The 14,013-nt window shown below is 48.3% G+C and overlaps 1 protein-coding gene across 1 annotated transcript; it reads left to right on the top strand.

Annotated features, from left to right (window-relative positions):
• The first annotated feature begins 287 nt into the window (after window positions 1-287).
• LOC109755167 (probable WRKY transcription factor 24) lies at window positions 288-1,357 on the top strand. The gene has a single exon (XM_020314057.4). The coding sequence runs from the start codon at window positions 502-504 to the stop codon at window positions 1,084-1,086; it is 585 nt and encodes a 194-aa protein (XP_020169646.1). The 5' UTR covers window positions 288-501; the 3' UTR covers window positions 1,087-1,357.
• The last annotated feature ends 12,656 nt before the right edge of the window (window positions 1,358-14,013 follow it).

The raw sequence follows: 14,013 nt of genomic DNA, 5'->3' as shown, positions 1-14,013 counted from the left end.
TTATTCTTTTTAACACATTTTAGGGAATCAGCTAAAAATGATATAGGGGTAATAGGTCGAGAGAAGGGGAAAAGAGGTAATAGCATTTGCACAAGCTATCACAAGCGCTGAAATGACCGAAAGAACGCTGAACCGCGAATCAATCTCGCTTATTTAATTAGTACTCCCTATATCTTTTCGAAACAAAATTATACGCCAAGCTGCTATTAGATGCCTGCCAAGTGCAGTTTATTGTGGTGTCACATCAAATCGTGGTAGAATTGACATGTGACATATCTCTCAAAGCAAAACAGTCCAATGAAATCGACAAGCGACGCATCTGAGAACCTTCGGATCAGCTTTGGGAAACATCCTGGAAGCATGCTTGGCCGTAGAACCGGGTGTATAAATGGCAAAGCTTGCACGACACAATATTTATTTAGGCACAAGCCAATCTACACAAGCAACTCGCGACCAACTAGTACTAGCTTAGTGGTGTAACTTCAAGTAGCTAGTACAGTAATGGCGGCTTCGTTGGGACTGAACCCTGAAGGTGTATTCAGCTCCGCCTTCGCCCACTCCTCACCTTTCCTGGGCGATCACTACGCACCGCCTGCCCGCGCCTTCATCGACGACAGTGATTACGCGGCTCACCTCCACCTCCACGACGATCATCAGCACTACCCTTTCGATCAATTCGAGTACTCGCCGCCGATGGCACAGGTCTCTTTCGCCGGCGCCGGGGATGACGAACATCGCAGCGAGAAGACGATCAAAATCAGTGCGAGGGTGAGCGCAGGGAGGATCGGGTTCAGGACGAGGTCAGAGGTGGAAATCTTGGACGACGGGTTCAAGTGGAGGAAGTACGGGAAGAAGGCGGTGAAGAACAGCCCGAACCCGAGGAACTACTACCGGTGCTCGGCGGAGGGCTGCGGCATCAAGAAGCGCGTGGAGAGGGACCGCGACGACCCCCGCTACGTCGTCACCACCTACAACGGCGTCCACAACCACGCAACGCCCGGCGCCGCCGCGCAGTACTACTGCTACAGCCCCCCGCGCAGCTCGCCGCCGGCAGCGTATTCCGCCGCTGGCCTACTGCAATTCTGAACCAAACCAGCTAATTCCGTTCTGCTCCCCGTACAGTAGAAACTAGAAAGCTCAAAACTTCTGTTTTTGCCGATCGAGGGATGTCGTCGTCGGTTCGAGTTCTTGTATACAGGACATGATGTATGTAGCTTAGAATTGTTCAATTGCAGCCAGATTGCTAATTTAGTCCAAAATTATGGAGCACGAATAGGTGGAGGGCTCTAAAATTTGGATCGGCGACTTCTGGTTTGCTTGCTTGTCAAGTTTCTCCTTGTATCACCTGAAAACAAAAGAAGTTCCTCCTTAATAGTAGTATATGATTAGGCGCTTCTTGACTTAATTGAACGGCCTGCGTTTTCTCCATCAGTCAAATAAACGGGTAGCATACTTGAATCCCCATTCAGCATGCCACCTGAATGCTCAATCGTGTAATCTATACAATGTTTTTTTTATATAGCTTACCACTCATGCCAAGTGGTTATACAATGTTTTTTTTTCGGGGTAATCTATACAATGTTTTTTTACGGGAAAGCTTACTTTATTAATCAAAGGATGGATATATCGTCTGCCAGCAGACATACAATGAAATCAGGTGGGGCATCAATCCAACAAAATGGATTATTAGCACGTCCCCATCTAGCCAGCTCATGAGCTACATAATTTGACTCTCTAATACAATGCTCAATAGTAAACCTCCCGAAATCCACTAGATAACTGCGACATTCTTGAAGAACCGACGCTGCCACCATAGAATAACCTTCATTGAATCTAAGTGCATCCACCACCATGATATTATCCGATCTCACCAACAAGTTATTGCATCCCGTATCTCTTGCTAGCTTCAGTCCTTCAAGCAGAGCTGCCGCTTCTACCGTGAACACATTAGCTACATGTTCTAATCTCGCTGTGGAAGCCGGCATGAAAGATCCCCGGTGATCACGGATGACAGCACCACAAGACCCTGCATAATCGCCTTCTGTGAATGAAGCATCGACATTAAGGACAAGTTGTCCTGCTAGGAACGTCGGCCACCTGTTGATCTTGGGTGTAGATTTAGCTTGTGTTCCGTGCACATCATTAATCGCTAGGGCAACCACCGCCGGCGCTGTTCGTTCTGGAGTCAATATTTCTTCCCCTCGCACGAACTGTCTTCTTTGCCACCATAAGAACCGACAAACTGTTGATATGAGCTCTGGTAGCTCGACCAATCCAGAATATTGTCGCCGATAATAATCATCACATAAAATGAACTCCAAGACTGCTGAACCTGCTCGATTAGTCAATGAAGCAAAGTTAATATCTGCTGCGATTCCCAAAGCTTTCCAAACTGCTTGCGCCCTTGCACACTTAAACAACATATGTGCTAAGTCCTCCGCACCATCTGTACAGTATGGGCATTGGGACAAGTTTCCAACATGGCGATTCATAAGAGTACTCCGGCATGGGATGGCATTGTGCAAGCATCTCCAGATATAAATTTTAACTTTCGCTGGCACTCTCAAACTCCACAACTTCTTCCAAACTGGATGGGGCGCCATGGGGAAGCGGGCCAGACCGCTGTCATCTGTATCATAATTCACTTCCCATTGCTTATAATAGGCAGAACGTACTGAAAAAACGCCGCTCCTCGTGAGATGCCATGCAACATAGTCCTCTGTCTCCACATGGAATAATGGGATTTGTAGTATGCGTTCAGCATCAATGTGCCAGAAATTCTCCCGGATTAATATCTCATCCCATTCTTCCGTGATTGGGTCAATTAACTCATTCACTTTAGTAAGTACTTGGTTCTCCCTTACTGTTAAAACTTTTTTGGAGGCACTGTTCGGGATCCAACAGTCATCCCATATATTAATCTTTTCTCCATTGCCTACTCTCCAAATGTAACCCTTCTTGAACGTTTGAATTCCAGACCAAATGCTTTGCCACACATAGGACAACCCCTTCTTCAGTTGACAATTCAGAATATCTCCTGTAGGGTAGTACTTGCCTCTCAGAACTCGTGCACATAAGGAACCAAAGTTCTCAATTAGTCTCCAACACTGCTTTGCCAACATTGCTAAGTTAAAGCTATGAATCTATACAATGTTAATAGTAGGCTTTTTTTAGCCTTCCAAAACTTGTCAACAAGTGTGTACTTTAACATACAAGTTTTTTTAACAGAAACATACAAATTGTTGTGAGGCTAGCCTGGATAGCAAGAGCATGCTGACACTCGGCCCATGAATATTCCTAAATCATTAATTTAGTAAAAAATTATACGTTTCTTTTTTTTGAGGGAAAAATATACTCCCTCCTCAAATCACTACAAAAAAAGACACATTCATGACATTTTGGGCCGAACGAAAAAAATTATGTCATACTTATGACACTTCTATGACGATAATTATGACAAAACCCGGTATCATCATAGATGTGGTGGGGTCCTACTTCTATGACAAAAAATCATGACAAAAAAGGGCTTTTTGGCCTGGGCGGATCGGAGACGCAGCTGTATGACATTCTTTGAGCCGTCCATGACGGAAAAAATCGTGGTAGAAGCGAGGGCGAGGAAAATATCGGGGAGTTCCCGGTTACAGTGGGTGGTCGGGGCCGAGCAATGCACGTCTCTCTCGTACGTACGCGCGTGTGTGCGAGGCGTTGGGCTCTAACTGAACCCGAGCGATTGCACTGCAGGCTCTAACTGAACCCGAGCGATTGCACAGCAGGCTACGCGTTACTCAACCCGAGCGATCGATCGATCCCTTGCTGTTAGCTGAACCCGAGCGATTCCTTCGCTACTGCTGCTAACTGAAGCCGATCGAACACTGCTGCCTCCTTCCCTGGATGAACAGTGAGCGTTGTTGAGGGGGTTTGGATGAACAGTTCCCGGTGGGGGGTTGGATAATAGGACCCCGTGGTAGTAGAGGTCGTTGCCGCTGGATGAACAGTACCCCGATCGATCGAGCCGGTGGATGAACAGGACCCCGTGGAGAGCTGGATGAACAGGACCCCGTGGAGGGCTAGTTGAACAGTAGTCGGTGGAGGACTGGTTGAACAGTAGCCGGTGGAGGGCTGGATGAACAGTAGCCCGTGGAGGGGTGGTTGAACAGGACCCCCGTGGAGAGGGCTGGTTGAACAGTAGCCGGTGGAGGAGCGTGCGGTGGAGGCTGGATGAACAGGAGCCCATGGATGAACAATCGCAGGTGGAGGCTGGAGGAGGTCGACGGTGGAGATGAACAGTATCCCGTGGAGTCCCGTTTTGCGGTACGCCACACCCCTCCCGATCAACAGGACCCCCGTTTCGACCGTAGCGCTCCAACACAAGTCCGTTTCCTCCATTTTGCGGTACGCCACGCCCCTCCCGATCAACAGGACCCCGTTTCCACCGTAGGAGGTCCGTTTCCTCCATTTTGTGGTACGCCAGACCCCTGCCGATGAACAGGATCTCGTTTCCACCGTGGCCGGTTGAACACAAGGTCGTTTCCTCCATTCTGCGGTACGCGAGGCCTCGTTTCCATCACCTGTTCCGTCCAAGCCGGTTGGCTCCCGATGAACAGCACGCGTTCCGTTGCCTCCCGATGAACACGACGCATTCCGTTGCCTCACCATGAACACGACGACGACGCGGTTTCTTCGTTCCGACCCAGCCACAGCCATGTACACGAGCCCTGGTCGTACGTATGCACGAGTAGGCGTTCGAGACCCTGCCCGTATGTACGTACGTGCCCGTATTTACTTTCTTGCACCCTGGCTGTTGTACGTACGTGTACATGCTACGTGCGTGCCTCTACTACCACACGTGTGCGCCTCTACGTCGACCAATATGTACGTACACGTTCGCGACCAGAATGAAAACGCTACGTACGCTTCGACCGGGTGGGTCCCGACTGTCAGGCACTTCCTTGCATGCGAAGATGTAGCTGGTGGGTCCTAGCAGTCAGGGGGGAAACGTTTTTTTCACGAAATACGGTGGCCCGTCTGGTGGGTCCCTGCTATCAGGTGGAGGAATCATTATTTTCCATGAAATAAGGAGACACTTCCTTGCTGCAGCCGTGGACCCAGCTGTCAGCCTCTCCACGTATAGTACTCTTCCGATGGAAGTCGTTTCTTGACCACGTTGACCACGCCGCGGCGAGAGCACCAGGACGGTGGACAACGGCGAGGCCTACGAAGGGGACGACGCGGAGCCGGGGAAGACGCGGCAGTGGATGCCCACGCGGAGAGGAGTACGAGGGTTCACTGGTTCGACTGCGGTGTGAGGCTGCCGTCGCCGCAGGGCCTAGCCCGCGGTGGGAGTAGTAGGGGGCGGTGAGGCCTCCGCGGCATCACAGCCGGCCACGGGAAGCAGGAGCACGCGGCATGACCGGCGCTGCGGCTGGAGCAACAAGACCAGAGGTTGAAGAAGCGCTACCACCGTTGGATGGACATCGTACGGTCACTGGAGCTAGAATCGTTCATATTGACTAAGTTGACAAAGCCCTCCGTCCCCGCCAACTTAGTAGGCCCACAAGTCAGCCTCCCACTATGGAGGGTCCCAGCTAGCAGTGGGGTATTCATTTTTTGTGCGTAATAAGGAGGCACTTCCTTGCGTGCGAAGATATAGCTGGTGGGTCCGACCTGTCAGTGGGGGGAACATTTTTTTCGCGAAATGCAGAGGCCCTTCCGGTGGGTCCCAGCTGTCAGGTGAAGGAATCATTATTTTGCGCGTAATAAGGAGGCATTTCCTTGCGTGCGGCCATGGACCCAGCTGTCAGCCTCTCCACGCACAGTCTACTTCTGATGGATGTCGTTTGTTAACCATGTTGACTACTCCGCACCGAGTGCATCCAAGGTGGTGGACGACGGCGAGGCCCCGGACAGCAACGAGCCGGAGATGGGAAGACGCGGGAGTAGAGTCGCATACGGAGAGGTGTACGAGGGTTAACTGGTTCTGGTTCGGTGTGGTTCGGCGGTCGGTGGAGAAGAACAGGAGGTGTGGAGGGGTGGAGGAATGGCCTGGCCAGCGATGGGGTAGCGCTTCACAGCGAAGCATGCTAAGCAGAGCTGCTAGCAGTAGGAGGCGGGAGCAGGTGGTCTCGGCAGTGCTGGAGAAAGAAGACGAGAGATTGAAGATGGATGCCGGTCGTTGGATGTAAATTCAACGGCTAATGATGTCAGAATCATTTGTTGACTAAGTTGACAACGACTTGCGTTGGCTTCGACCTCTTGGCCCACATTTCAGCCTCCAAAAATGTGGCACGTATTCAACCCATTTTTCAGAATTTACAGTCAATTTGATCTTTTTTTTAGAATTACAGTCCATTTGCTGGGTTGGGTGAACAAATAATGTAGCATCCATGCGGCCCATTTATTTTTCTCCTAAAAAATTACAGGCCATTTGCACTTTCTCAAAATACATAATTTTTGGGCTGATTCTAATTATATGTTGGGTTGGGCGCAACAATGTTATCAAAAAATAAATAGGGGCTGAGCATTTTGTTATAAATATATTTAAATAATAAGTAATTTATTATTACATTGGTCCTTAAATCTTACCAAGCTTTTGTACACAATCACCAGGATTTTCGTTGCCAAAAAAATCCAGTATTTTATTGTTAAGAAATTATTTTTATAAGTTAATAAGATATGGGATATTGTTTTCTTACATATGTAAGTATCTGTTAAATATATGATGACAATAACAATAATATATAATAACATATAAAATAATTTAAATATATATAATATAGTTAGAAGGGAAACAAAAATTGGACCAGGCGTTCCTATTCTTATATAGAAAAATAGAACAGACCTCTGCGTTTTCTTCAAAAAATACATAAATTGGGTTGTTGATGTTTCAGGATAAATAAAACCTCGGATGGGAGGTCCATAGGCCGGTCGATACATAACGGCCCTCAAAAAAATACAAACCGGCATGTCGTGGGCTGCGCATGTTAAAAAAGAAAGCCTAGACGGGGCAGCCCAAAACCTAGCGGATACTTGCTGCCCTAGTGATAATAAATGATACTACCCGCCAGCTCCACAGCTTCGTTGTGAATTTATCTCCTACGTTGAAGCACCTAAAAAAATGTAACTATGTTGACAAACCCATGGGCCCCAACGTCAGTATAGCATTAGGAGGAAGTTTTTTTCAATGAGGCACTTGCTTGCGTACGGCCATAGACCTGGTGGGTCCCGACTGTCCGCCTCTCCACGTACAGTCCTCTCCAGATTCCTCTCGTTTGTTCAGCATGTTCATAATGGCAGACAGCGGCGCCGCGGCGAGCGCACAAAGGCGCAGGAGGTGATCGGACCACCCAAGACAATGCCTTATTTGTAACAAAAGTACTGAACTAGCCCAATGGCCAAGTGACACTACCCGACAGCTGTTCTGCCCAGGTTCGATTCCACCTGATGCAGGGAAAATATCTCCAAATTTTTTGCCTCTGCCATTATTGACATGTGGATCCCCATTGTCATCTATGCACACCACGTCCAACACTTGCCAAAACTTCATCCCTCGTTTTCTCTGTTTTTCGCACACTCGACATTGTGTGGGCATTTTGAAAATAGCATATCTTTTTTATTGTGCATCATATAAAGATGTGCTATGCATGAATGTTGATCAGCATGATGTTAAGTGGCTGGTAGTTCCATTTTTGACCATGAATAAAACTTCCAACATGAGGTAACCATGTTTGAAAAGGCCGTGTTAATATAAATGCTCTGCCTCTGAAAGTTGCAGTTTCTTATCTGAAACTGAACTTGCCGTTTCTTATCTGAAACTGAAACTTGCAGTTTCTTCTCTGAGAATCACATTGTCTGCACTTTTATACTCCTATGAAACTACATTTTTTTAAGTGCTAAAAATAGATCTCTAGAATTCATAAAATACTTCATATGCTCAATACTGCAAATTTGAAATTCAAAAGACATTCATATCTGAAAGTACTCTCAAAATACACAGCACAAAACACAATTCACAACCTGCAAATACTGACAACCCTAAGCTCCTCCTGACAATTCACAACCTGCTCGACTATTGGGCTGGGGGGCAGTCCCCTCCTATTCCTCGGCGGCAGACAGCTGCCCCGTGAGACGATGTGAACGGAGAGGGAGAGGATGGCGGGGAAGCGTCGTCAGGCCAACTGCTTTTCTCCTCTTGCAGCTGGGTTCGGTCGACGAAGACTCCACCGGCTCGCTCTGGCACGACACCCTCACAAACGGCACCCTGTAGATGCTCGATCCTTCAATCTATGGTGGATGCTCCATCTGGGATCGATACTCCCACCACCGATCCCTTCCGATCGGATTCGGTGAATCTGTTTGCTCCATGGCCCAGAGGAGCAGCTCTATGTACTCCCGCGCGACTCGCTTCGGGAGTATCGCCGCCTTTTTGCTCTGTTGCAGATATTTGGCCATGGATGTCGCCGTCGCCGCTAGTTGGTCCTTGTTGTCAAACCAAGACTGTATCTCCAACATCCTAGCTAGCTTCACAGGGTCGCCGTCTGCGATCCTCACGTATCGGTTGTACTCCTCCATCGATCTACTTCTCCACAGCACCTTCACTCGCTGACGGTGGTTTTTGAATGGACGAGGAGAGGAGCAACGCTGGTTTTGGATTAGAACGGGAGAGGAGCGACGCTAGTTTTGGATTGGAATAGGAGAGGAGGGGCGGTGGTTTTGAAATGGAAGAGGAGAGGAGCGTCGCTGGATTTAGATTGGAACAGGAGAGGAGCGGCGGTGGTTTAAGAGGAGAGGAGCGGCGCTGGTCTTGGAAGTATTTTTTTGTTTCGCATATTTTGGGTCAAAGTTTGACCACGTACTGTATTTGACAAGCAAAATGTGAATGCATGTCACCAAAAATTGTATCGTTTGGTTCGTATCTGAATGTACTTTCAAATTATATATTTTTGCAACGTTAACATATATTTTATTTGTGAAAATCATGGTCAATTATAACCCAGAATAAAAGGGAGACTAGTTAATGTGGGGTTCTTAATTGAAGGGTAAATTGATTTTGATTTTGATCCAGTCACAACGCGTCGGCCCTCTCGTCCAATCCTAAATCGTGGTCGCACGCTCCTCTCCCTCTTCTCCATTGCAAAACCACCTCCTCTCCTCTCCATCATCTCCATTCCAAAACCACCGTCTCGCCTCTCCCTCTTCTCCATTGCAAAACCACCTCTCTCCTCGGACGAGGATCCCCTGACGTAGCCCATCCTGCCATTGAGACACTGACACATGGGTCCCACCAAGTGCGGGGCCCACCTGTCAGCGACCGAAAGGCAGGGAAACCTCTCCTCTCCATCATCTCCATTCCAAAACCGTCGTCTCGCCTCTCCCTCTTCTCCATATCAAAACCACCCCTCTCCTCTCCATCATCTCCATTCCAAAACCACCATCTCGCCTCTCCCTCTTCTCTATTGCAAGACCACCGTCTCTCCTCCCATCTTCCAAAGCTAGCACCGGACCACTCAGAAGGACATCTATGGAGAGGATGCAGCAGCGAATCAGGCAGATCGCCGGCGGCGACCAGGCAAAGTTAGCCAGGTTGAAGGAGATCCTTACTTGGTTTGACAATGAGTGGGAGACTTCGAGGATGGTGAGGGCCATGTGGCAATGTATGCGAAAGAGCGAGACGGCGGCGATGAGGGCGGCGATGTACTCCTCGGCGGCAGTCACGCCGGAGTCCTTCGAGTTCATCGAGTATCTCCTCTGGGCGATGGAGCAGACAGATTCGCCCGAGGGGAAAGTCAGGCGGAGGTGGTGGGCGTACAGGTCGAAGGTCGAGCACCCAGAGGATAACAAATCGATCGAGTACGGTGTGCCGTTCGTGAGGGTGCAGAGCCAGCCGGAGCCACAGGAGTATTCATTCTCCCACCGCAAGAGGAGGCCGGATGGCGCAACGTCGCTTCCACGCTCGCCTCGTTTCAACGGCGTCGGTTGGGTTTAAGGTAAGCTTCGCACTAACCTAATCTTCCATCTGCTCATGCTTACAATCAGTGTGACAGCTAATAAAAATCATGCTTACAATCAGTCTCCGAGTACTATGCCAATCACCCTAAAATAGCTCTGGACCTTTGGGTCAAAGTTGTGACACTGTGTGCAAATAAAGAAAATTAGATTGGTGCTTCTTTCAGAAAAGAGTACACCCCTAGAAAACTGCCAATATAAGCTACTGGTATTTTTTTTGAAGTCTAAGCTACTAGTATTTGGTTAGAGGATTTGCTGCCGAGAAAGATCCGTCCACAGTGAGCGCCACACATCCCCCTGATGGTGGTGGATGCCAATGCTTAGATGGAGCAGGGTTGGTGTCGGTAATTTTTACTTGGCACCTCGCACTCTGCATATATGTCAGTTCCATCCGTACATTTGTGCAGTTCCACCAAAATGCAGCTGAATAACCCTGTTTGCACAGATAATGAAAAGGCGTGATTACATTATAGTGGCACTAGTTGATGAAACATACACTAACAAATAGAAGAAAATATTGCGATAGTATCATAGTATGCCATGCTGCGAGGGCGAGATGGGCCCTGTGACGCCTCATACTGGAAATCGACCCAAGTCTCCCCGATACACCTTCTACCAGTGATGAACATCAGTGTACAGCGGTAGTACAAGGAGGGGCCTTGAGACATTCCAATCTCTATTTTTGTGCGGATCAACTAAAATTAAGCACCCCAGTTTGCAGAAACGCTTAAACATTAACAATGGGACTAGTTGATGAAACATATACTAACAAAGAGAAGCACTTTCTTTATCTACATTGGAAATGAAATGATAGAGAGGACACTCGCTCTATTTTAACTGTATTATTACTTCATTTTATCAGTGGCACTAGGGTCGAGCAGGTGGCAAACGAGGTGTACCGTGCGTCGCAAGGATGGAGGCCGGGGGTGCTTAGACTGGGATGCTGAAGCTGGCTCTTTCAGTCCCTATCTTCCCCTCTGATGTTTATGTGGTAGCATTTGGGTTGTAATCCAAACTTGGTCGAGCTGGTGCTGCGTCCCCCTACCTGCCTAGCTTATATGGCAAACTTGTCTCCTGCTAGTACTCAGTCCGTTCTAGTAGTAGTTGCATAACTGCCCGTTTACACTGAGATGTTGTCGGATAATGGTTCTCTATGGTTGGATTTCTTTAGTGAAATCGGAGGAAACCCCCTCTTTTGATATATAAAAAAAATCAGTGCCACTAACGGTGCCAAAACATTGCCTCAAATTAATAGTTCCACTAGATTAAGGTGCAAAATAATAACATTACTGCTTTATCATGGCAGTGCCAAAACAGTAGCACAAGAGCAGACTCAACATGCAGGATCTTTGGCAAACGGTCAGACCAAAAAGGAACATACCTCGTGATGGGAACCATGTCTGCAGTCAACGCCATCGTAGAAGGGATGACACCAGTCACAAACATGGATGATTCAATTCTTGGGACCTCTTGGTGCAGTTCACCTAAAATGAAGCAATGTCCCATGAGCTAGCAGCTTCTTCTTCATTTTTTTAAGAAAAGGGCTCCAGCCCCGGTTCCATTTCCATCAGAAAACGAAACCCACAGAGCTTCTTCTTCATTAGTTGCAATAAAATTGAGCAACATCAAGGTTGGTTGTGAAGCTCCTGGAATGTTCAACTATAATTTGGATATCATTTGTCCAGTTCAACTAAGATCAAGCGTGAAATGTATGTCTCTGTTTGCACAAAAAAGGTGGAAAGGAGGGTGACAAACAAGTGATGAAACATACATCAAATGAAAAGAAGCATGTTCCTTATCTGAATGGCAATCCTACAAGGACAGTAGCAATTTCTAAAGCAGCAGCATTGCTAGATATTAGTGTGGGCGTTAGGATTAACTATGACAACCGTTAAATACGACATTACTTTAATGGTGCCATTGCTTCATTTTACCAGCAACATTTGTTTAACGTGTCCTTACTTTTAGCAGTTCGACTGCTACATTTTACCAGTGGCATTACATAAGAGTGGCTCGGGGCAACAAACATCAGAATAGGATATCTCGGTTGGTCCCATTTTTGTTCGGTATAGCCACCTTATACTGTGTGAGGCTAGCAAATCTAGTGTTGGACTTACTCTGTTGACTTGTCCCCCAGTCCCCACTTTCTTTCCTTTTTCAACCAATAGATCAGGTTTATATTGAGTTTGTACTGCCTTTATTTCCCTATTAGACCTAGAGACCTGTTGGATAGCCAGTTTCTGCTACTTTTCGCCCCCATTATTTCCTCTTTCGACCAAGTCCTAGATTTAGGTAACAAATCTTCCCACACCCCCACCCCCTTTCTTCCTTGTTTGAACCAAGTAGTACTAGATTCGAGTGCATGAAGTAGTTTTACCTCTTAACAGTAAAAATTTAGGTGGCTTTCGAACAGCCGATCGATCCTATCTACGAGGGGGGCTGGGAAATTGTAAAAGATACAAATGCAGCGACGTCAGGAGCTCGGGAAGTAGAGCAAGGCCGGTTTCGAAGGAAGTTATACCCGAGGGTCGCCGGGATGTTGCTAGGTGGGCGGCGGGAGGCCGGATCTGCCCACACTACGGCAGCGAGGAAGAAGGGGTCGGAGGCCCTCCCTAGCCAGCAGTGCTTGGGAGAGAATGGCAAGGCACGCTGATCGGGACGCTCCGGCAGTGGGTAAGAGCCGTCGCCGAGGACGACCGCGTGAACGTTGCACCTTCTCACCTTCCCCGGCAGAGAGGATCCGGCTGTATCTGTGACCAGCGGTGAGCAGAGAGAGAGAGTGTGGCCACCGCTGTCGTGTTCAGATCTGGAGAGGACAAGACACTGTGAAGAGAGCAACACTAGCAAGCAAGCGCGGAGGCTCATGCCTATATAGTGGAGTACTACTAGTTTTCTTTTGTCTACCGGAGCCGGCTTAACCTCGTCAATGACTGTCTTCATGCACGTGCCCCGAAGGCGTAGTTGTCCTCATTTTGATCTGAAGCACCAGATTATAACATGACAAGAAACCATAACCTCACTGCCCAAAGGAGACAACATGAATCCCGACGGACAAACTAGACGAGGATCAAAGCTCAAATTAAAGATAAACTTGTAGAAAAGGGGTTCATCGATAGATGCCCTAATTAACATAGCCGGCTTGACATAGATGGCAGCCGAGTAGTCTTCGTGCATGTGGCCCCCATGACTAGCGCCTTGGAGGAACTCAGTTGTCACTGTTTAACCCTCGCAATGATCCGAAGCACGCGACACCTAATTTTGCGAGATGACAAGAAACCTTTTTTTAGATTTCTCACCAGAACTACAGCCCTGTACAACACAGCCTGCACGATATGTAGGCGATAGCCAATCTAGGCGTGTCTGCTGGAGTCTGGTCACATGCATGGACGAACTGATCTTCCGTGTCATGCAGGGATCGTCCAGGCACCAACGTCTGTACAACACTTCTCTAGTACTATCGCTCGTCTCTCTCTTCTATTAACTCACCCGACTTGCGGGGTCGGGGAGTGTGCCTATGGTCGGTTCTCAATTGCGGTCCCACATGTGTGTGCAAACGCAATATGACGCGCGTTCCATTTGGAGAGCGACGTGCCAGACTGACCGACCGTCTGGGGTGTGACGCGAACGAGAGGGCGTGCTGTATACTGTACTCCGTAAATTTGTACCGCCGTTTTCTTGAGGCTTTGCTCCATGGCGCAATCCATGGATACAAAATTAGTATATTGTACTATTTAAAAGTTGAGGGCGGGGTTGTTCCCGCGCGGTAGGCGGGGCAGTTCCGCCTAGTCAGTTCGACAGAGACGCGAGAAGATGAGGGAGTAGTAGGCTGCTGCAAACGTAGGGCTGTGTGATTTGACAGCGAGTTACTGCTGGACAGGTGGGGCCCGGTGATTTGACTTGCCATTATCATTTTAACTGCGGCGCTACAACCGGCGTGAGTCTCCCGATTCCTGGCCACCTCCATACAGGTGCCTCTCCCGATGCTCCACCATGTAGAGGCTGGCTCTTGCT

The sequence above is a fragment of the Aegilops tauschii genome, chromosome 1 (assembly GCF_002575655.3).
Source record: "Aegilops tauschii subsp. strangulata cultivar AL8/78 chromosome 1, Aet v6.0, whole genome shotgun sequence".
NCBI lineage: Eukaryota > Viridiplantae > Streptophyta > Magnoliopsida > Poales > Poaceae > Aegilops > Aegilops tauschii.
Note: the sequence above shows the minus strand (reverse complement) of the source record. Positions and strands in the feature narration are given on the sequence as shown.

What these genes read in the sequence shown, in the direction of transcription:
- LOC109755167 (XM_020314057.4), top strand. Translation starts at nt 502, where the DNA reads ATGGCGGCTTCGTTGGGACTGAACCCTGAAGGTGTATTCAGCTCCGCC.